Genomic DNA, 16,899 nt, shown 5'->3' on the forward strand with positions numbered 1-16,899 from the left:
GTTTAATAATAAATATTTTATTTTTAATTTAATAATATAATTTTTATGAAAATAATAATTAAGTATTTTATTATAATTCAATTATTATCCAAATTATATTTCAAATATTTTATATTTCAAAATAAAATATTTATCATGTATTTCATCATGTTTATCTGCAGTTTGTTACACAAATTTAAACATAAAGCTTTAATAAGTTATACTCATGCATTTTTTATTTTATAATCTTAAATTTTAAGTAATATACATCAATAAATAATATTTCATACATAAAAAATAATATTTAAATTTTTTTGTCAAATGCTTTATAGTATAGTATAAATGATATATATTTATCTAATTAATAAAAAATATTTTTTAAAAATTTTATAAAAAAATATTTTACAAAATATTTACTTTTTAATTATCAATCAAATATTTTTTTGAATTAATTGACTAAAATCATTATTTAAGGTAATAAATCTTCTAAAATTTGATTACATTAACCGGTAATTTATTTTGTAACAAATCGGTTTTTTTCGAGGTATAATTCTGTACCATTTTTATGATTTTCTTGTGTTTGCTTGTCGTATGTAGTTTGTTTTTGTCTCTTTTGTTTTCGTCTTTTTTTGGATCTTGGAACGTTTTTTGTTTCTCACATATCCCTCTCGATGCCTTTATTCTGCTTTCCCTTTTTTCTTAATAAAAATTCAGAAATTAATAAAAAATTTGTTTATTTTAATATGATGAAATATGTTAATTATATGTTTTAATTACTACATTATCAAAATTATATTATAAAACATTTGACAAAAACTTTTTTAAATCATTTTTTATACATGAAATATTGTTTATTGATGCATATTATTTAAAATTCAAAATTATAAAAAAAATAATGCATAAGTATAACTTATTAAAAATCCATGCTTTAATTCGTGTAACTAACTGCAGATAAACATAATCAAATACAGGATAAATGTTTCGTTTTAAATATAAAAAAATTAAAATCTAATTAAGATAATCATTGTGTTTGAACAAAATACTTAATTATTATCTTTATAAAAGATTATATTATTGAATTAAAAATAAATTATTTCGTTATTAAACCCAAATTAAATTATAATAAAAAAATTGAATTAAAGAAATTACACAATAAAACAAGAACTTTTAGATAGTTAATTTGATACTAATATCGATATATTTTTTAAATTCTTTTATGATATCTTCAAATTTATATTTAATTTAAAAATAAAAACATTATCTTTTTTTTTAAAAACCATATAAAATCGTATTATAACATCGACATGAGATAAAATAAAATGAAATATCTATACTACCTTATAAACTGCATTTATTAAAAGTTTTAAAAACAATTTTTACTGCACAAAGTACGATACACTTATGCACAAAGTCATAAAAGTCTTAATCTATACTACCTTAAAACTAAATTTATTAAATGTCTTAAAAACAATTTTTAATGCACAAAATACTATACATTTATGCACAAAGTCTTAAAAGTCTTAAAAACAACTCACATTGCATTAAGTACTACTATTTTACGCATTCAATCTTAAAATCTATTAATATATAATTAAAATAACTAATGCATATTATTATATTTTCTTTTCATATTCCCAATATACTTTTGACATATTTCACTAATGTTTTCACCCTCTCATACCTTTATGTCTTCTCCCCATCCCCAAGGTGAGATTCAAACTGATATTCATCACGAGTTAYTAAAAGTTATCTCATTCATCTTTCATTCAATTGTTCTAGAACTATTGGTCTCGCTCTCGATCTCTTGATTATTTGCTCTTCGTTCAAATATGTTTGATTTTAAATATATTGGATTTTAAATTGTCATACAATTTTTTTCATCAATAGATTGTAATTGGAACCTTAACTCTTATTTATTCAAATTGTATTGATATGTAAAGACCAAGTATAACTTATATAATCATTAAATCTTTTCTAATAAAACTAGCGAAACTTCAAAATCATTAAAATTCACGGCTCCCGTTCATTGTGCGGGTACACAACTAGTTAAAATCAAAATGCATCTTGCTGCATTGCATGAATACTCTTATGTTTTTGTTAAAATTACGTAACTTTTAGAATTTTAAATTATTTGATATTATCAACTAATTTATCAATTAGTATATAACAAATGTAATTAATTTATCAGTTAACAATTAATTTATCATTTAATTATATAATTATGTAAGCTCTTTTGAAAATTGTTTGATATGCTCTTTTGATAAATTGATTATAGTATAGGGACTTATTTTGCAATTATACCTTTTAAAAACAGAACAAACGCAAAACCCCCCTTAAACCCTAGCAACACTCCGGTGACATCGCCGGCGTCTTCTCCGTGCACCATGTTAACAACTCTGAGACACCATCACCGTCATCTCTTTCGTCGATTAAACCCCTATCTTACCATTTGGTTCGCCTCCGCTCACTACAAACCCCATAAACCACCGCCTCCACAACCACCACCAAGACCCCCAAAACCACCGCAAAAACCCGCCACCTTCACCCTCCACGACCACACATGGGAAGATACTTACAGCTGGATGTCGAATCTCAATGATAAAGTGGCGATGCGTCACATGGACGTGTACATGGAGCAAGAAGAAAAGTACACCGAAGCCGTTTTATCCGACACCGATCGACTCCAATCCAAACTCCAATCGGAAATGGCGTCTCGCATGTCTTCTCAGCTCTCTACTCCTCCCCTTCGTTGGGGTCCCTGGTACCTTCAATTTCCATCTCTCTGTTTTAGCTTTTCATCTGTATTCCTTGGTGGTTGGGGCCGCTGGGGGTTTGGTTTCAAAATCCAGTTTTATTTTGAGTTTGGATTTGAATTCAGATTATGTGTTCTTTTGCAAATTGGAGGTGGAATTCAGGTTGTATTATAGGAGAGTGGAGGAAGGGAAGCAATATCCGATACTCTGTAGGAGATTAGCTAGCCTGAATGATGAGTTCATTTCTCACAAAAGTCCGACTGCTGGGTTCGATTTCAGATCTGGGAAGAGGATTGAACAGAAGCTTATTGATTACAATCAAGAAGCAGAAAGATTTGGGGGTAATTGCAATCTTATATTGTTCCAATCATTAACTTGGTGCTTAATTGGTGATGGTTTAATTTCTAAATATGACTTGATAGGATATGCATATGAGGAGTTATCAGAAGTGTCACCTGATCATCGATTTATTGCATACACCATGTATGATAAGGACAATGATTTCTTTAAATTATGTGTGAGGGATTTGAATTTCGGTTCGCTTTGTAGTAAGCCACAAGCTGATTGGGTGTGTAACGTGGCCTGGGCTATGGGCGGTCAAGCATTGCTATATGTTGTCACTGATCAAAATAAGAAGCCGTACAGGTTGACAATATAACAATTCTTGATTTTGTATATCTTCTATGTTAAAGTGATTATGTAGGAGCACGATCAAATGAGAACCTTAATTATTCTAATAAGAACACGTGAACCAACTATTCATGTTTTATTCATCATGAATATCACGGTGGATATTCATAATAAAAATGCATGATATTCATGATGAATAATACATGAAAATTAGTTCCAAGTTCTCAAAATGTTTATGGTTCTCGTTTGAACTTCCTCTTGATCACACACACACACACACACCCACACACATATATATAGTTATGTATTAAGACTTTGTTTATTTGCTTTGCGGTTTAGATTATACTGTAGCATGCTTGGATCAAAGGATGAAGATGTGATACTCTTAGAAGAACTGGCAGAAAATGTGCATGTTAAAATTCGACATACTAAGGATTTCAGGTTTATTACTGTAAATGTATTCTCAACCACATATTCAAAGGTATTATACTATTCATAGGCTGCAACTTGTACACATTATTATTTATTTATCTTTCAACAAGCAAGTGAACTACAACTGTTCTTTTAGGTTTTTCTAATCAATGCAGCTGATCCACTCTCTGGCTTGACCCTTGTGTGGGAGTGTGAGGTGTGTGCACATTGCATTATCGAGCATCATCAAGGATATCTTTATCTTTTTACCAATGCTGACAGAGGTGGTCAGTCAGTCGATTGCCATTATCTCCTCCGAAGTTCTCTGCATTTTTCTGGTCCAAGAAAGTGGGAGGTTAGTCTTGGATGGATGATTATTACAATTAGAGAAGGATTCAGAATTTCTTTTCAAGTGGGGCACAAAATTATTAGCATGACATATAATAGAAAAACTAATTATAAAAAGTACAGTTTCATTGTAAATGTCATCCACGTGTGTTTTGCAACACCCAGATGGTTATTTCATTTCTTGATGTGGTTTCGTTACTGTGCTTTATATTTTGTTTTTGGCTACAGAGTTTATTTATCGATGACAAAGACTTGATCATCGAGGATGCTGACTTCTGCAACTCACATGTGGTTCTTACTGTCAGAGAGGGTGGAAGATTCAGACTTTGTTCAGTTGCACTGCCTCTGCCAAACAATAAGGTATTATGCTGCAAGTGACGTGCTTTCATAAATTTTGTGAGAATTGATCCTTTTATATAACGTTACCTCATGTCCTGGCTATAAAATAAGATCTTTTATCACTTTGTGTAACAGGGTATGGTCCATCTCAGAGAATTCTGTCCACATTTTCTACCTCTTCCGGAGTCGGTTTCCCAGATCTCACCTGGACCGAATTATGACTTCTATTCCTCAGTCATGCGGTTTACCATTTCTTCACCTGTGGTAGGTGACCTATAGCCGATTCCTCACCTGTCAGTTTGTTTTTCTTGAAAACGTAGTCTAACGGGCAGATTTTATATTGAAACGGCAAAAATCAACATCAGATGTTGATTTCGGATTATGGTACTTTTGAATAATGAACAATCCCCCTTGTTGGATTGGATTATTGATTTGAAAATTGTGCCTTGCAGCCTTCAAGTATGTACAGATGTTAAATAGGTCTCTGTTTCTCATGCATGACATGCTCGATGACAATTATCTATCTAACAGCCCAAAGTTATTTGCTCTGATGTAAATTAGCTGGACAACCATAGAGTGCATACGATATTTATGATAGAAATACAAATAGAAATAGAAAATTTTATCGCTCTACTTATGCTATATTTTATCTTTGTAGATGAAAAACATGAAGAGAGGATTGAGAGGGATTCAATAACTCAATATCATATGGCTTAGCTTGGCTCATATGCCTTGGCTTAGCTTGGCTCATATGTTATAAGAACAATAAAATATATAATCAATATAAAACTTGTTCTTGAAATTTGCACTACACACACCGACATTATAATGCAACCTGGCAAGCATAAACAACTTCAACGGTAACCATTGATTAGGATCCATAGACTAGCAAAGCAAATTGCTCAATGCCACCAAATGACATGAAAGGGTGATGATGTTTGGAGATAGCGTTAGTGAGGAAATAAGTAAGGCGACCAAAGGGTCATTGGCCCAGTGGTACTTGGGTTATTGGTAGAGCCCAGCCTTCCACGAGGTCAATGGTTCAAGCCTCACCAAAGGTAACAAAAATGCATCCAGCTTATTCGGTCAGCTATATATGATTGTTTGGTAGTGGCTTAATAATATAAAAAATAGCTTATTCAGTAAGCTTTTAGGGAGGAGCTTTATGCAGACTAGCCAAGTTTTTTCCAGACATCCATCTCCATATTAAAAAACACGCTCCTTCCATCTATGAAAAAAGCCTCTCGCAAACAAAAACCTTCTCAATCTATAAAGACAGATTATTCCACACACGCAACTTTATCCATACAGACCTTAATTAAAAACCAATCAAACAGTAACTCGATAGTAGTATAATTATGTTTTTCTTTGTTGTGTTCTGTGTGCTTTTTAGGTAGGTAGGCTCTTTGCATTTTATTTTTTTCATAAAAAAACTTTATTTTCAAATGTATGGTTTATGGTCCTGCTTTCTGTATTTTAGAGGTAAGGTGTGCATATATCTTACTCCAGATCCTACCTTCAAGTGAGATATATTGGGTTTGTTTTGTTTGGTTTGGTTTTAGCATTCAGTTTGATTTACAAGTCATGCTTTTTTATTAAACAACAAAAATGTGAAGGGTTCTCCTTAATGTGTTATAGAATCAATGAAATTGATTTCTCTTGGCTATTTAACATCTCGCTTTGCTAAAAAATATGATGCTCTCCTTGTCTTTCTTGTAGATGCCTGATGCAGTTGTTGATTACGATTTATCAACCGGTAAATGGGAAATCATTCAACAACATAATTTGCTCCAGGAGAGGACCCGTGTTTTGTATGGTACAGCTTCTACGGGCAGCACTATTAATATATCTGAAATTTCAGTCCCCGATAATGAAGTTAATTCAGAAGATGACCATTCATGGAATGATCTCTCTGAGTTTTATGCATGTGAACAACATGAAGTCATTTCTTCTGATGGAGTTACAGTTCCTCTAACTATCGTTTATTCACACAAAAGAAAGAAGGAAGGTGAAAATCCTGGATTACTTCATGGACATGGTGCTTACGGTGAGTTACTCGACAAAAGATGGCGTAGTGAGTTAAAAAGCCTTCTTGATCGTGGTTGGGTTATCGCATATGCTGATGTTAGGTTAGTTTGCTAGAAAATACTGCTCATATTCACTATATATTGTTTTGGATATAAAGGGAAATATGATTAGATAACAAGGAAACTAGACAACAATGGCTGTATAGAGGAAAGTTCAGATGAGAACCATATATATTTTGAGAAGTGGGGAACCAACTATTTCATGTAATATTCATGATGAATAACCCTTAGTATTGGTTATTCATTAGAAATATTACTTCATTCCTAAATAAAGCGTCTACAATAGAAATGGCACACAGTTTTAGACATGAGTAGTTGTTACCCTTTTTAGTTAACCCAATGACAACTTCTCTTATAATTAATTTATCTATCTTATCAACTCTTAAATATGTATGTGCATTAAATAAGGGTGGATTTGGAAATTTAGTTATGAATTTTGAAAGTGGACACTTATTTTGGGACTAATATAAGTAGAAATATAGACACTTACTTTGGGACAAAGCGAATATGTATTTTCATTATATTAGATATCATGCATTTTCATCATGAATTTTTCATCATGAATTTTTCATCATGAATATGTATATACATCCATTATGAATAAAACACGAATTGTTGGTTCACAGGTTCTCAAAATATTTACGGTTTTTATTTCTACCTTCCCTTGGTTGTATAATATAACGAACTTTAGTTTCTTGATTTCACTTCTTGTGTTCAAATTTTAGGGGTGGAGGTGGCAGAGGAAGGAGGTGGCATGAAGATGGTAGACGGACTAAAAAACGTAATTCTATCAAGGATTATATTTCGTGTGCTAAATTTCTTGTTGAAAGGGAGATTGTGCATCAAAACAAGCTTGCAGGTTGGGGATATAGTGCTGGAGGACTCTTGGTTGCTTCAGCTATTAATTGCTGTCCAGATTTATTCCGTGCTGCCGTTCTGAAGGTACGTTATAACTCGATATATCGGGTTTCTCGTTTCCCCAATGCATTGTGCAAGTATTGTGGGATCGCCTTTCATATGTACATTATGATGCTTCATAAAACATATTTGGCAAATAAGCACCTTTTAAGGCTTAGGGTCTGTTTGTTAGCAGCTTAATGAGCTTAATAGGACTCACAACTTATTCGGTCAACTATGCATGACTATTCGGTAGTGGCTTAATGATGTACAAAGTGGCTTATCCAGTAAGCTTTGAGGAGGAACTTTATGCAGAAAGCCTAGTTTGTCCTAAACCCGCTTTTCCCAATTAAAAAACATGCTCATTGTATCTATGAGAAAAACCTTCCGAAACAAAAACTTTCCCAATTATACAGGTAGATTAATCCACACAACTTTAATAGAACTTAATGGAAACCATCCAAACAGTCCCTTAGGCTGTGTTTCGCAACCATAAGCTAGCCTATTCTTTGAGCTTATTGAAAAAACCTCGTTTGTTTGGCCATAAGCTAGCTTTTTATAAAGCTAGTTCAAATAGTGTTTCAATAAGCTCAAGCGGGGTTTTTTTTACTTTTTTCTATTTATGACCCTTTTATTGTTTCAACTAATTTTTCAACATGTCTTTTTAGGTCATTTTACTTTGTCATCTAGCTTTTAAGCTAGTTTTACCAAACATGACTAGTTTATCAGCTAACAGATATTTTATTAGTTAGGTTGCCGAACATAGTCTTAAGTTGTGTCATTCTATGGTGTGAATCATTAGAATATATATTATTTGCATACATTCTTGACATCATCTTTCACTTTTTAGCTCTATTCTTGATCTTTTACTAGTTGTAATATTATCTTCGTTCTTTTTCACTTCATTAGGTTCCGTTTTTGGACCCGAGTAACACTCTTGTCTATCCCATTTTGCCACTTACTCCTGTCGACTACGAAGAATTTGGCTACCCGGGTGACATCGAGGATTTTGAAGCCATAAGGAAATTTTGTCCCTACGAAAACATTCAAAAGGGTGTTCGTTATCCTGCGGTTTTGGTCACCTCATCGTTCAATACAAGGTTAAATTCCAATATTTGGTTGATTATTACGCCTTCTAATTCTGAAATCCTTGTTTTCAGAAACTAAAAAAGGGTTGTTTACTACCTATCGGCCACCTCTTACAGAGTAAGAGGTGCTTACTCGTTAAGAAAGGATGTAGTTTACCAACACACTCTGACCCACAAATATGCTAACCGAGATGTTGACCAAATAAGGAAGGGTCTGCTTTCTGACTCGGTCAATGCATACTTAATACTTGGTAAACAACCATTTTCAGTCAGGAGTCAACACTGGCCATGTTTGTTAGCAGCTTAATGACCTTAATGGGCTCACAACTTATTCGGTCAGCTAGAGTAACTGTTTGGTGGTGGCTTAATGATATAGAAAATGACTTATTCTGTAAACTTTTATGGGAGAGCTTTATGGCAGAAAGACAAATTTTTCTAAAACCTGTCACTCCCAATAAAAGACAACCCCCTCCATCTATGAAAAAGTCTTCCTAAACAAAAACCTTCCCAATCTAGACAGACAGATTAATCTACACCGACAACTTTATCCATGCAGGACTTAATGGAAAACCAACCCAACAGCCTCTTACCCAAATACTTGTAAACAACCGTTTTTCAGTCCCCGCTTACCCAAATACTTTGTAAACAACCACTTTCAGTTGGCGAAACCGGATACTATTATAAACAACCATTTCCGGTCAGCACTTACCAAGATACTTGGTAAACAACCATTTTCAATCAGCGCTTACCGAGATACTTTGTAAACAACCATTTTCAGTCTTCACTTACCCATATACTCGGTAAACAACCATTTTCAGTCAGCACTGACCCATATACTTTGTGAACAACCGTTTTTAGTTGGCGCTTACCTAGACCACACTCTTACTCGGTTTGCACTTACACAATTCGTGTTGGTAAATGACCCCTCCCCCAAGTCACATATTTTCTTTCTTGATACATCTGGTTACCGAGTCTGTAGTTGTAGTTTAGATTCATAAATTGTTTTCTATTTTCAGATTCGGAGTATGGGAAGCTGCAAAATGGGTTGCCCGAGTTCGTGAACGAACCATTTACAATCCAAACCATCCAATTCTTCTCAATTTAACCACAGATATAGTTGAAGAAAACAGATATTTACAGTGCAAAGAGTCAGCCATAGAAGCTGCATTTCTCTTGAAGATGATGGATTCCTAAAAATGGAGATGATATATCGCAAATCCTGTCAAGACTTTTTGGGAAGCTTTATAATGACTTGGTCAACTCAACTTTGTTGTAAAGATGACTTTTGAGGAAAATGTACAAAAATCATCATTTCATATTTTCCACTTTATTCCAATCTTTTCACCCAAAGTCTGTTGTAATGGTGGAGTAGGTTATCTTTGGTTTACTTCCCCATTAAAGTGGCAGGCAATCCATCATCACCAAAACAATAGAGGACCCTCTTCTAAAGGTTTCTAATTTTTCCTATTTTTACTGGATATCCAATTCACTATGCGAGCTGACTAATTTTAGGGCGACTACTTGCTTTGCAGATAGACCGGAGTCGGTGCATTTGAATCTCTATGGCCACACCACAAGGGGATTTTTATTCCTCCTTGGATTTGAACCTGGGACCTCCTGGTACTTTTTGACATTTGGAGCCAAGTTCAAACTAATCAGGCACCACTCTTGTGGTTTCATGTAATATTTTTGTAAGTTTGGTATCTAAATGTTATAAAATCAGCAGGTTATCTGACAAATGAATACTCTTTTGTCTTAAAATAAGTGTCTATATTACTATTTTAGTTATAAGTATCAACCTTTTAAAGTAAAATTCTACTTCACCATTTTACCCTTATTATGAAATGGAGAAATTTTATTTCTCCATACGTACATATGTTATTTATTTTTAGAATTAATTATTTAAGGTATTATTTAATGAAATGATTGGTCCAGAATTATTCTTGTATTCTTTTAAATAGGTATCATTCTCGTTTGATCCTCTCTCTTTCTTCAGAGGTCACCCGATTCGAGTTTTCTTGATTGGTCCTTAGGATTCATGAGATTAATCGAGATGTGCAAACTGATACGAATATACACGGTTAACAAAACAAGTAGAAATCGAACTTTTACATTTTGAGTTCCAAAAGAAAGTGGCAGTCCAATGATCAAGGCATATGGCACTATGTATGTGGCAAACAAGCTTGCTAGCTATGACCTACAATCCTTAAAGCTAATGGTAAAATCCACATCAAAAATACTTTTAAAATCCATATGGATTCAAACTTTTTAAGTGAGGCGAGACATGGTATGACGACAAGGCTCAAACATTAAAGAGTCAATGACGAGATTATAACGTTTTTCAATGCATGATTTATGATAACAAATATGCGTGTGTATGAGAGAGAGAGAGAGAGATCCAAACGAGAAGAGTAACTAAATAAAATAACACGAACACGGTCAGAACACATGTAAAATCACATGACTTTACACTACCGATCAACAAAAAGGTGTGCGGTCAACGTGGCCTGTTACCTGAGCATGAATCACAAGTGATATAATGTAAAAATCACATGTGATTCGACCGTTTTTTTATTCTCTTGATTGGTTATTGTTCTCGTATGAACTTGACTATATATATGTATATGTTAAACAACTTAAAGATGAATGATTGTGTGATAATAGGAGTTAAGGTGAGAAGCATAAGAGGGATCTGAACCCTTGATCACTTTTAATCTCACTCCCACCCCATGAATTGCGCTTGATACATGAATTGATCCGGTGCATCTCGATATACCTCATCTAGATTGACCTTCAATTAGGATCAATCCAAGGATGAAGATCACTTCTTACCTTCTCAACATATCTTACATTCTCACCGTTAACCAGTCCACAACTTCTTGAGTCACGACGTGCCACAAGGACCACATGCGATGCGCCTTTTAGAACACCATTCAAATATCACACTAAAAATTAAATTCTAACAAAACAGATCAAAAAGATTTAGACCCAAAATCTTTTCTTGAAAGATCATGCAACTTTGTAACCCAAATCTGCCATTCTAAGAATGCAGTTTCAAGAAGCATGATCCATTCAAGCAAAGCATAATCAACTTGGATTTCATATAGCTCAAAAGTTCATCAAGTAGGGGGGTATTTCTCCATTCGATTTCGCAGTTTCAGGCGATGTATAAAATCTATTCTAAACCCGAAACTCTATGATAACCCCCCCACAATATCAGGAAATAACGAATCAAAATCACGAAAAACGCGAACTAAAAACATAAGAATGAACAAATACATCTTCCAAGAATGACATCGAGAGAGCAAAAGAATCAGGCCCAGAAGATCATTCGGATTCGAGTTTTTCTAAACCTCAAAAACGCCTTGTTTATTCTTCGTCTTCCACAACAGTCGAAAGCCCGTCTTCTTTGTTGAAATCTGGGTTCAAGAACTTTGCAGCAAAAGCCCATAGTTTATAGACATCACTAAAGTTAGTCAAAAACCCCAAAGAAGCAGTCACCACTTCAACTCTAATGAACCCGTTTTTCCCATTATGCCCTCCGTTCTCCATCGGCCTGCAAAGTGTCGTATCTTCGGAATTTGGATTCCGTTTTGAGCTATCCAAGATCCGTATATGGCTAAGTATACCTACGCCAAGAGAGATCCCGTTTGACTCAGCCAACTTCTGAACCACTTCAGGATTGATTAAACCTTTCTTTCTGTCTCTAACGTTGAATGCCACTGAAGCACCCCTTTCGTATTTGATTTTCGGGCCGTATATATGAACCAGCGGCACGCTTTCTTGCCCGTTTGAACCGGGAATTCGTAACTGAAGCAGTGAGGTCACAAGCCAATTGACCAAAAACCTTAGCCGAAGAGTGGTCTTATTGAGACCCAACTGGTTTACATGATCAAGATGCTTACACGAGATCTCGGGTTCCCTTCTGCTCGATTCTTGCCCTTCAACATAATCTCCATCGGTTATATAATCATCATCTTCTACATTTGTGGCTAAAAACTCTTTATTCTGTTCTTCTATGGTGAACGATACCCTTCTTCCTTTACTTCCAGCCTGTTCAATCTCATCGACGCCGAAAAGTCTACTTCCCGAAAATCTATTCCCTTCTCTCCTTCCCAATAATCTGAACTCCCCCTCGGTTTCCCTTCGAATCGCACTTTCTTTTGTCTGAGAACATAACTTTGAACTCGAACCATTTTCCCATTTGCTGGTTTCGGTTTCTTCTTCTTCAATCTCATGAAAATGGTGATGATTTGGAGTGTTTTTTGCCTCCATAAAGTGTTCTTCTTGTGGATCCTCTTTAATTCGGTCCAATTCTTGAGAAACCGACATAACAGCTGCATCAAATGACAGCATTCGGGCTTCGTGAATTCCATGGTTGACCTCTTTGTCGTATATGGGACTGTTAGCTATCTTTGAGGTCGGTTTAGGGGAAGATAGCTGTTTGTTCTTGTTCCTGCCAGAAAACCAGAAGGGCGGCAGGGGCGAGGTTGAACCTTTGTGCTTATGGTTCACCGCACCACCACCATAATCGGACCCCAAAGGACTCTGCCCCAAATCAATCCATAACGAGTTATCAGATGACTCATCTTCGCTAAAAACCGGACTCTTCATCACCTCTCCAACAGAAAAGCTCTCATTTTCTTCAAAAATGGTGCTTGCCCCATCTTTATCCGAGTTGTTATCATGCTCCATTTCGGTATCGAACACTTCTCTCACCTGAGCAGAAGTGTATGCACCGGAAAAGGCGGGCAATTGTGGTCCCGGCCGGATTTCCGAGGCTATTTCGCCGTTTCCACCATCATCATCATCTTCAATCCCGGCCAATCCCGGGATTCCATCAACGGAATCACTCAGGTATAAAGGAAAAACCGGACTGATCTTCACTATACCGGAACCAGCATGACCAGATTGATTCTGAAGACTTCTGATCACCGATTTCTTGATCAGAAGACACCCGAATCCAGTTGGGTCGAACCCGAAAACTCTATAAAACGACGTAATGATAAAATCAGGCCGAAAAAGAGATAACCCGAGTGAATCCATGTCTTTCGGACCCAATGCACCTGCATCAAGCAACACATGCCAATTGTTTTGCTGTGCCAAAGCCATCCATTGGTATGAATATTTCGCACCAGTGACTCTGGATTGAACCGGGAAAACAAACAAACCAACCGATGAATCTTTCTTCCGCCTCTTTTTGCTAGAAATTTGCTTTCTTAAATCAGTAGAACAGAGTTTAAGCGTCGGCCATTTGAACCACGCGCTCTGAACTTTTGCACCTTTCTCTTTAGCACTCTGAGCCATCCAATTAACCGACTGGCTTTCGTGATCGAACATCGTTAACAACTTCTTGTTTGTATGAAAAGGGTACGATTCGGCTAAAAGTTTGAAAGCAGAACCTCTGCTAACCGTGAAAACAAGCCCATATTCGTTCTCCGGGATGTTTAAATAATCCATAATCCGAATCTTTATATCGTGTTCGACTGTACCCTTCTCAGCCCCACCATAAAGAGCATGGTTACTCAAATTCGCAGTGATTTCGGATAAATTAAAGGTTGAAGATTCCCAATAATGAACAGTTTGAAGAAATGAAAACAACCCAAATCCACAATAATCAAGGCATACTTTTGAAACAGATTCACATAAATGGGAATAATCATCTGACCTCAAATGATCAATCTTTTCTGAAGATTGATACTTTGGATACATGGTCAAGAACTTGGAGAACGATTGATGGAGATCCGGGATCGATTCTTCAGTCTCGAATGTTCGATCAGCCGCAAGCGAAGTAGCTCTCAAGAACTCCTTCTGCATCTCGAGTCGAGCCAGCGATCGAGATCTCCCCAATCCTTCATCTTGATTAATGGGTCCTGATTCAGAGTCAATATCTTGAGATTTAACAAGTGACCCATCTTCAGATGCTTCTTCAAGTGCTTCTCTGAGTTTATGTTCTTGAAGTCTTCTAAGAACAGATGGGTTTTTCTTGATTTCATCTGATGAATTGTGATCAGAGGAACCATTTTTCTTTTTGCTTTTCTTGTCCAAGATCAAAGCAGCACAGTGAGAGATTGGTTTCCATAGTGAAAGATGCATCAAAGCAGCTTAAGTTCATAAGCAATAAAAGAGTTTTTGGCTTATTTACACATAAAAAGCCAAACACCACCTTCAAAAAGAGTTTCAGTTAGGAACCCTAATCCCCCAGAAAAGCAAAAGCGAATCAACTTTCTAACATTCCCAAAATCAAATACTTAATTTATCTTTTAAAAACACCCCCAAACCCTAATTGGGTCGATACGAATCAACCCCAGCTCAAGAACGAAGAAGGACGGTGGTTAACAAAGCTGAACCCTCGAAATTAGAGAAAAAAACAAGAAGAAAATCGAAAGGTCAATGCAGCTGTCTACGGTCATACATCAGAAAAATCAAGAAGAACATGAAAGAGAATAAAGCCAAAAACACCCACAACAAATTTATAAAACCCAGAAAATAGGACCCCTACCTCGAATCAAGATTCAAGAAAATTCCAAACCCTAGACTCGAAACATTGAAGAAAATCGAAAAAAACTCGAACCCAAATCGGAACCCTAGATCCAGAGGTGAAGAAGAAGAAGAAGAAGGTAATGAAATAAGCCCTAATTTTACCCCCAAATTGTGGAGTGTAGAAGATGAGAGTGAATAAGAGCAAACCCACCAAATCAATTGGTCATTTCAGTTGAGTTGTTAATCCAGAAACATACAGCTACCTCCATGATTGATGATGAGCCTCTTCTAGTGTGTGTGAGTGTGTGTTTTTGTGTGTGTGCCATTGACCCTTTCTGGCGCTGTAGCTATTAACTCCACACTGCAATTTCACTAACTAAAATCACTTTTTTTCTTTTTTTCCAAAAAAAATAAAAAGAAAAGGAAATGATGAGTTGTAGCAAGTGGTGTTAATATATTAAGTCTTGGCTTTAAATTAAATCAAAACCCTACTCACTCTCTTTTTTTATAATTTATTTATTTATTTATTTTGATTAAATTGTAATATTATTAATCCAATAAATCTACACTATATTACAAAACATTTGACAAAAATCCGATAAAAACCATTTTTTATGCATGAAGTATTGTTTATTGATGTATATTACTTAAATTTCAAGATAATAAGTAAATCGTGTGTAAGTAGTAAGTACAACTTATTAAAATTTTATATTTGGGTTCATGTAAATAAGTGCAGATAAACATAATCAAATAGAAAATAAACATATCATTTTAAAAATAAAAAAATCTAAAATATAATTAGGATAAGAGTTAAGTTCTAACAAAATACTTAATTATTATCTTTATAAAAAATTATATTTTCAAATCAAAAATAAAAAAATGAATTAAAAAGATACACAAAAAAGGAGAAAATTTATACAGTTAGTTTGGTATTATATCAATATTTTTTTTCAATTTGTAATATGTATTCATATTTATATTTTATTCAAAAATAAAAACATTATCGTATTCTCAAAATCAAATAAAACCGTATTATAACATCGACTGAGACAAAAAAATCAACTTGTATCTCGCTGCATTATGCGAGTACCCTTCTAGTATGCTATAAAGCATCAAAACAAATATGTTAAAATAGGAAGAAAAAAATATTATAGCAACTTACTTGCTCTAACAGTTATATTATCTTGCATGATAAAATAAAAAAAGATGTGAGAGATTGTAAAAATACCTAAATTTAGTACATTTAATAAAAATATTTAGTTTATTTCTTAAACACTTAATTTCAGTATCTTTTATATGTCGGGAAAAAAATAAATATTATTTTTCTTTCTTAAACAAGGAGTTTTTAAGATTTCTCTAAATTTGAAAATTTATACCATTTTCGTTGTTTTCTCTATTTTAACATACGTCATAACATAGCTGTTGAAGCATAAATATACTCTAAATCTTCAAAATCTTTATTTTATCATAGATGTTGAAGTTGCTCTAAGTATTTAAAATATTATTTAATGAGTCGGAATTTAAATGAAAACAGTAACCAAATAAGAAACACATGAGAACGACAAAATCACATGTGATTTTGCACTAAACACGTGTGTAAAATCACATATGATTACCTGTAATCTTAGGTCACGGGTCAAATCGTCCGCATACGCTCCTATTGACCGTGTTTTGTAATTGTAAATAATTTCAGTACAAAATCAAATGTGATTTCATCTTTCGTTCTCGTATTTTGATCTTGTTTTTATACTCTTTCATTATTTAAGAATGATGAATATTAAAAATAGTAAATAAAAAAGTCAAATATAATGATAGAAAATAACTATTTGGGTATTTTAGCTTAAAATAATAAAAGATGTTTTGAAAAAAAGTCCATTATAATTA

The 16,899-nt window shown here is 34.3% G+C and overlaps 2 protein-coding genes across 5 annotated transcripts; one reads left to right on the plus strand and one right to left on the minus strand.

Moving 5' to 3' along the window:
* Positions 1 to 2,359: 2,359 nt before the first annotated feature.
* On the plus strand, positions 2,360 to 10,260 carry LOC112515565 (protease 2). 4 transcript variants are annotated; one of them, XM_025122458.1, is made up of 13 exons: positions 2,360 to 2,740; positions 2,895 to 3,073; positions 3,155 to 3,377; positions 3,702 to 3,843; positions 3,931 to 4,128; positions 4,350 to 4,481; positions 4,596 to 4,724; positions 6,180 to 6,589; positions 7,273 to 7,328; positions 7,407 to 7,489; positions 8,354 to 8,544; positions 9,549 to 9,982; positions 10,065 to 10,260. In XM_025122458.1, the coding sequence occupies exons 1-12, from the start codon at positions 2,364 to 2,366 to the stop codon at positions 9,724 to 9,726; spliced, it is 2,298 nt and encodes a 765-aa protein (XP_024978226.1). In that variant the 5' UTR covers positions 2,360 to 2,363; the 3' UTR covers positions 9,727 to 9,982; positions 10,065 to 10,260. The 4 variants fall into 4 exon arrangements, with proteins under 4 accessions (XP_024978226.1, XP_024978225.1, XP_024978224.1 ...); XM_025122457.1 differs by having other exon boundaries at positions 3,155 to 3,215; positions 3,282 to 3,377; positions 7,273 to 7,489; XM_025122456.1 differs by having other exon boundaries at positions 7,273 to 7,489.
* Positions 10,261 to 11,517: 1,257 nt separating this feature from the next.
* Positions 11,518 to 15,330, minus strand: LOC112516016. Its single transcript, XM_025123027.1, has one exon. It carries the CDS (start codon positions 14,626 to 14,628, stop codon positions 11,902 to 11,904), a length of 2,727 nt encoding a protein of 908 aa, XP_024978795.1. The 5' UTR covers positions 14,629 to 15,330; the 3' UTR covers positions 11,518 to 11,901.
* Between the last annotated feature and the right edge of the window lie 1,569 nt (positions 15,331 to 16,899).

Source organism: Cynara cardunculus (assembly GCF_001531365.2).
Source record: "Cynara cardunculus var. scolymus isolate 2C chromosome LG 7, CcrdV1, whole genome shotgun sequence".
Taxonomy (NCBI): Eukaryota; Viridiplantae; Streptophyta; class Magnoliopsida; order Asterales; family Asteraceae; genus Cynara; species Cynara cardunculus.

Bases quoted from the DNA above. Each gene is read 5' to 3' on its own strand.
- LOC112515565 (XM_025122456.1), top strand. From the start codon at position 2,364: ATGTTAACAACTCTGAGACACCATCACCGTCATCTCTTTCGTCGATTA. The intron at 2,741-2,894 runs GTACCTTCAATT...GGTGGAATTCAG, and splicing joins CCCCTTCGTTGGGGTCCCTG to GTTGTATTATAGGAGAGTGG. The intron at 7,490-8,353 runs GTACGTTATAAC...TCACTTCATTAG, and splicing joins TCCGTGCTGCCGTTCTGAAG to GTTCCGTTTTTGGACCCGAG.
- LOC112516016 (XM_025123027.1), bottom strand. From the start codon at position 14,628: ATGCATCTTTCACTATGGAAACCAATCTCTCACTGTGCTGCTTTGATC.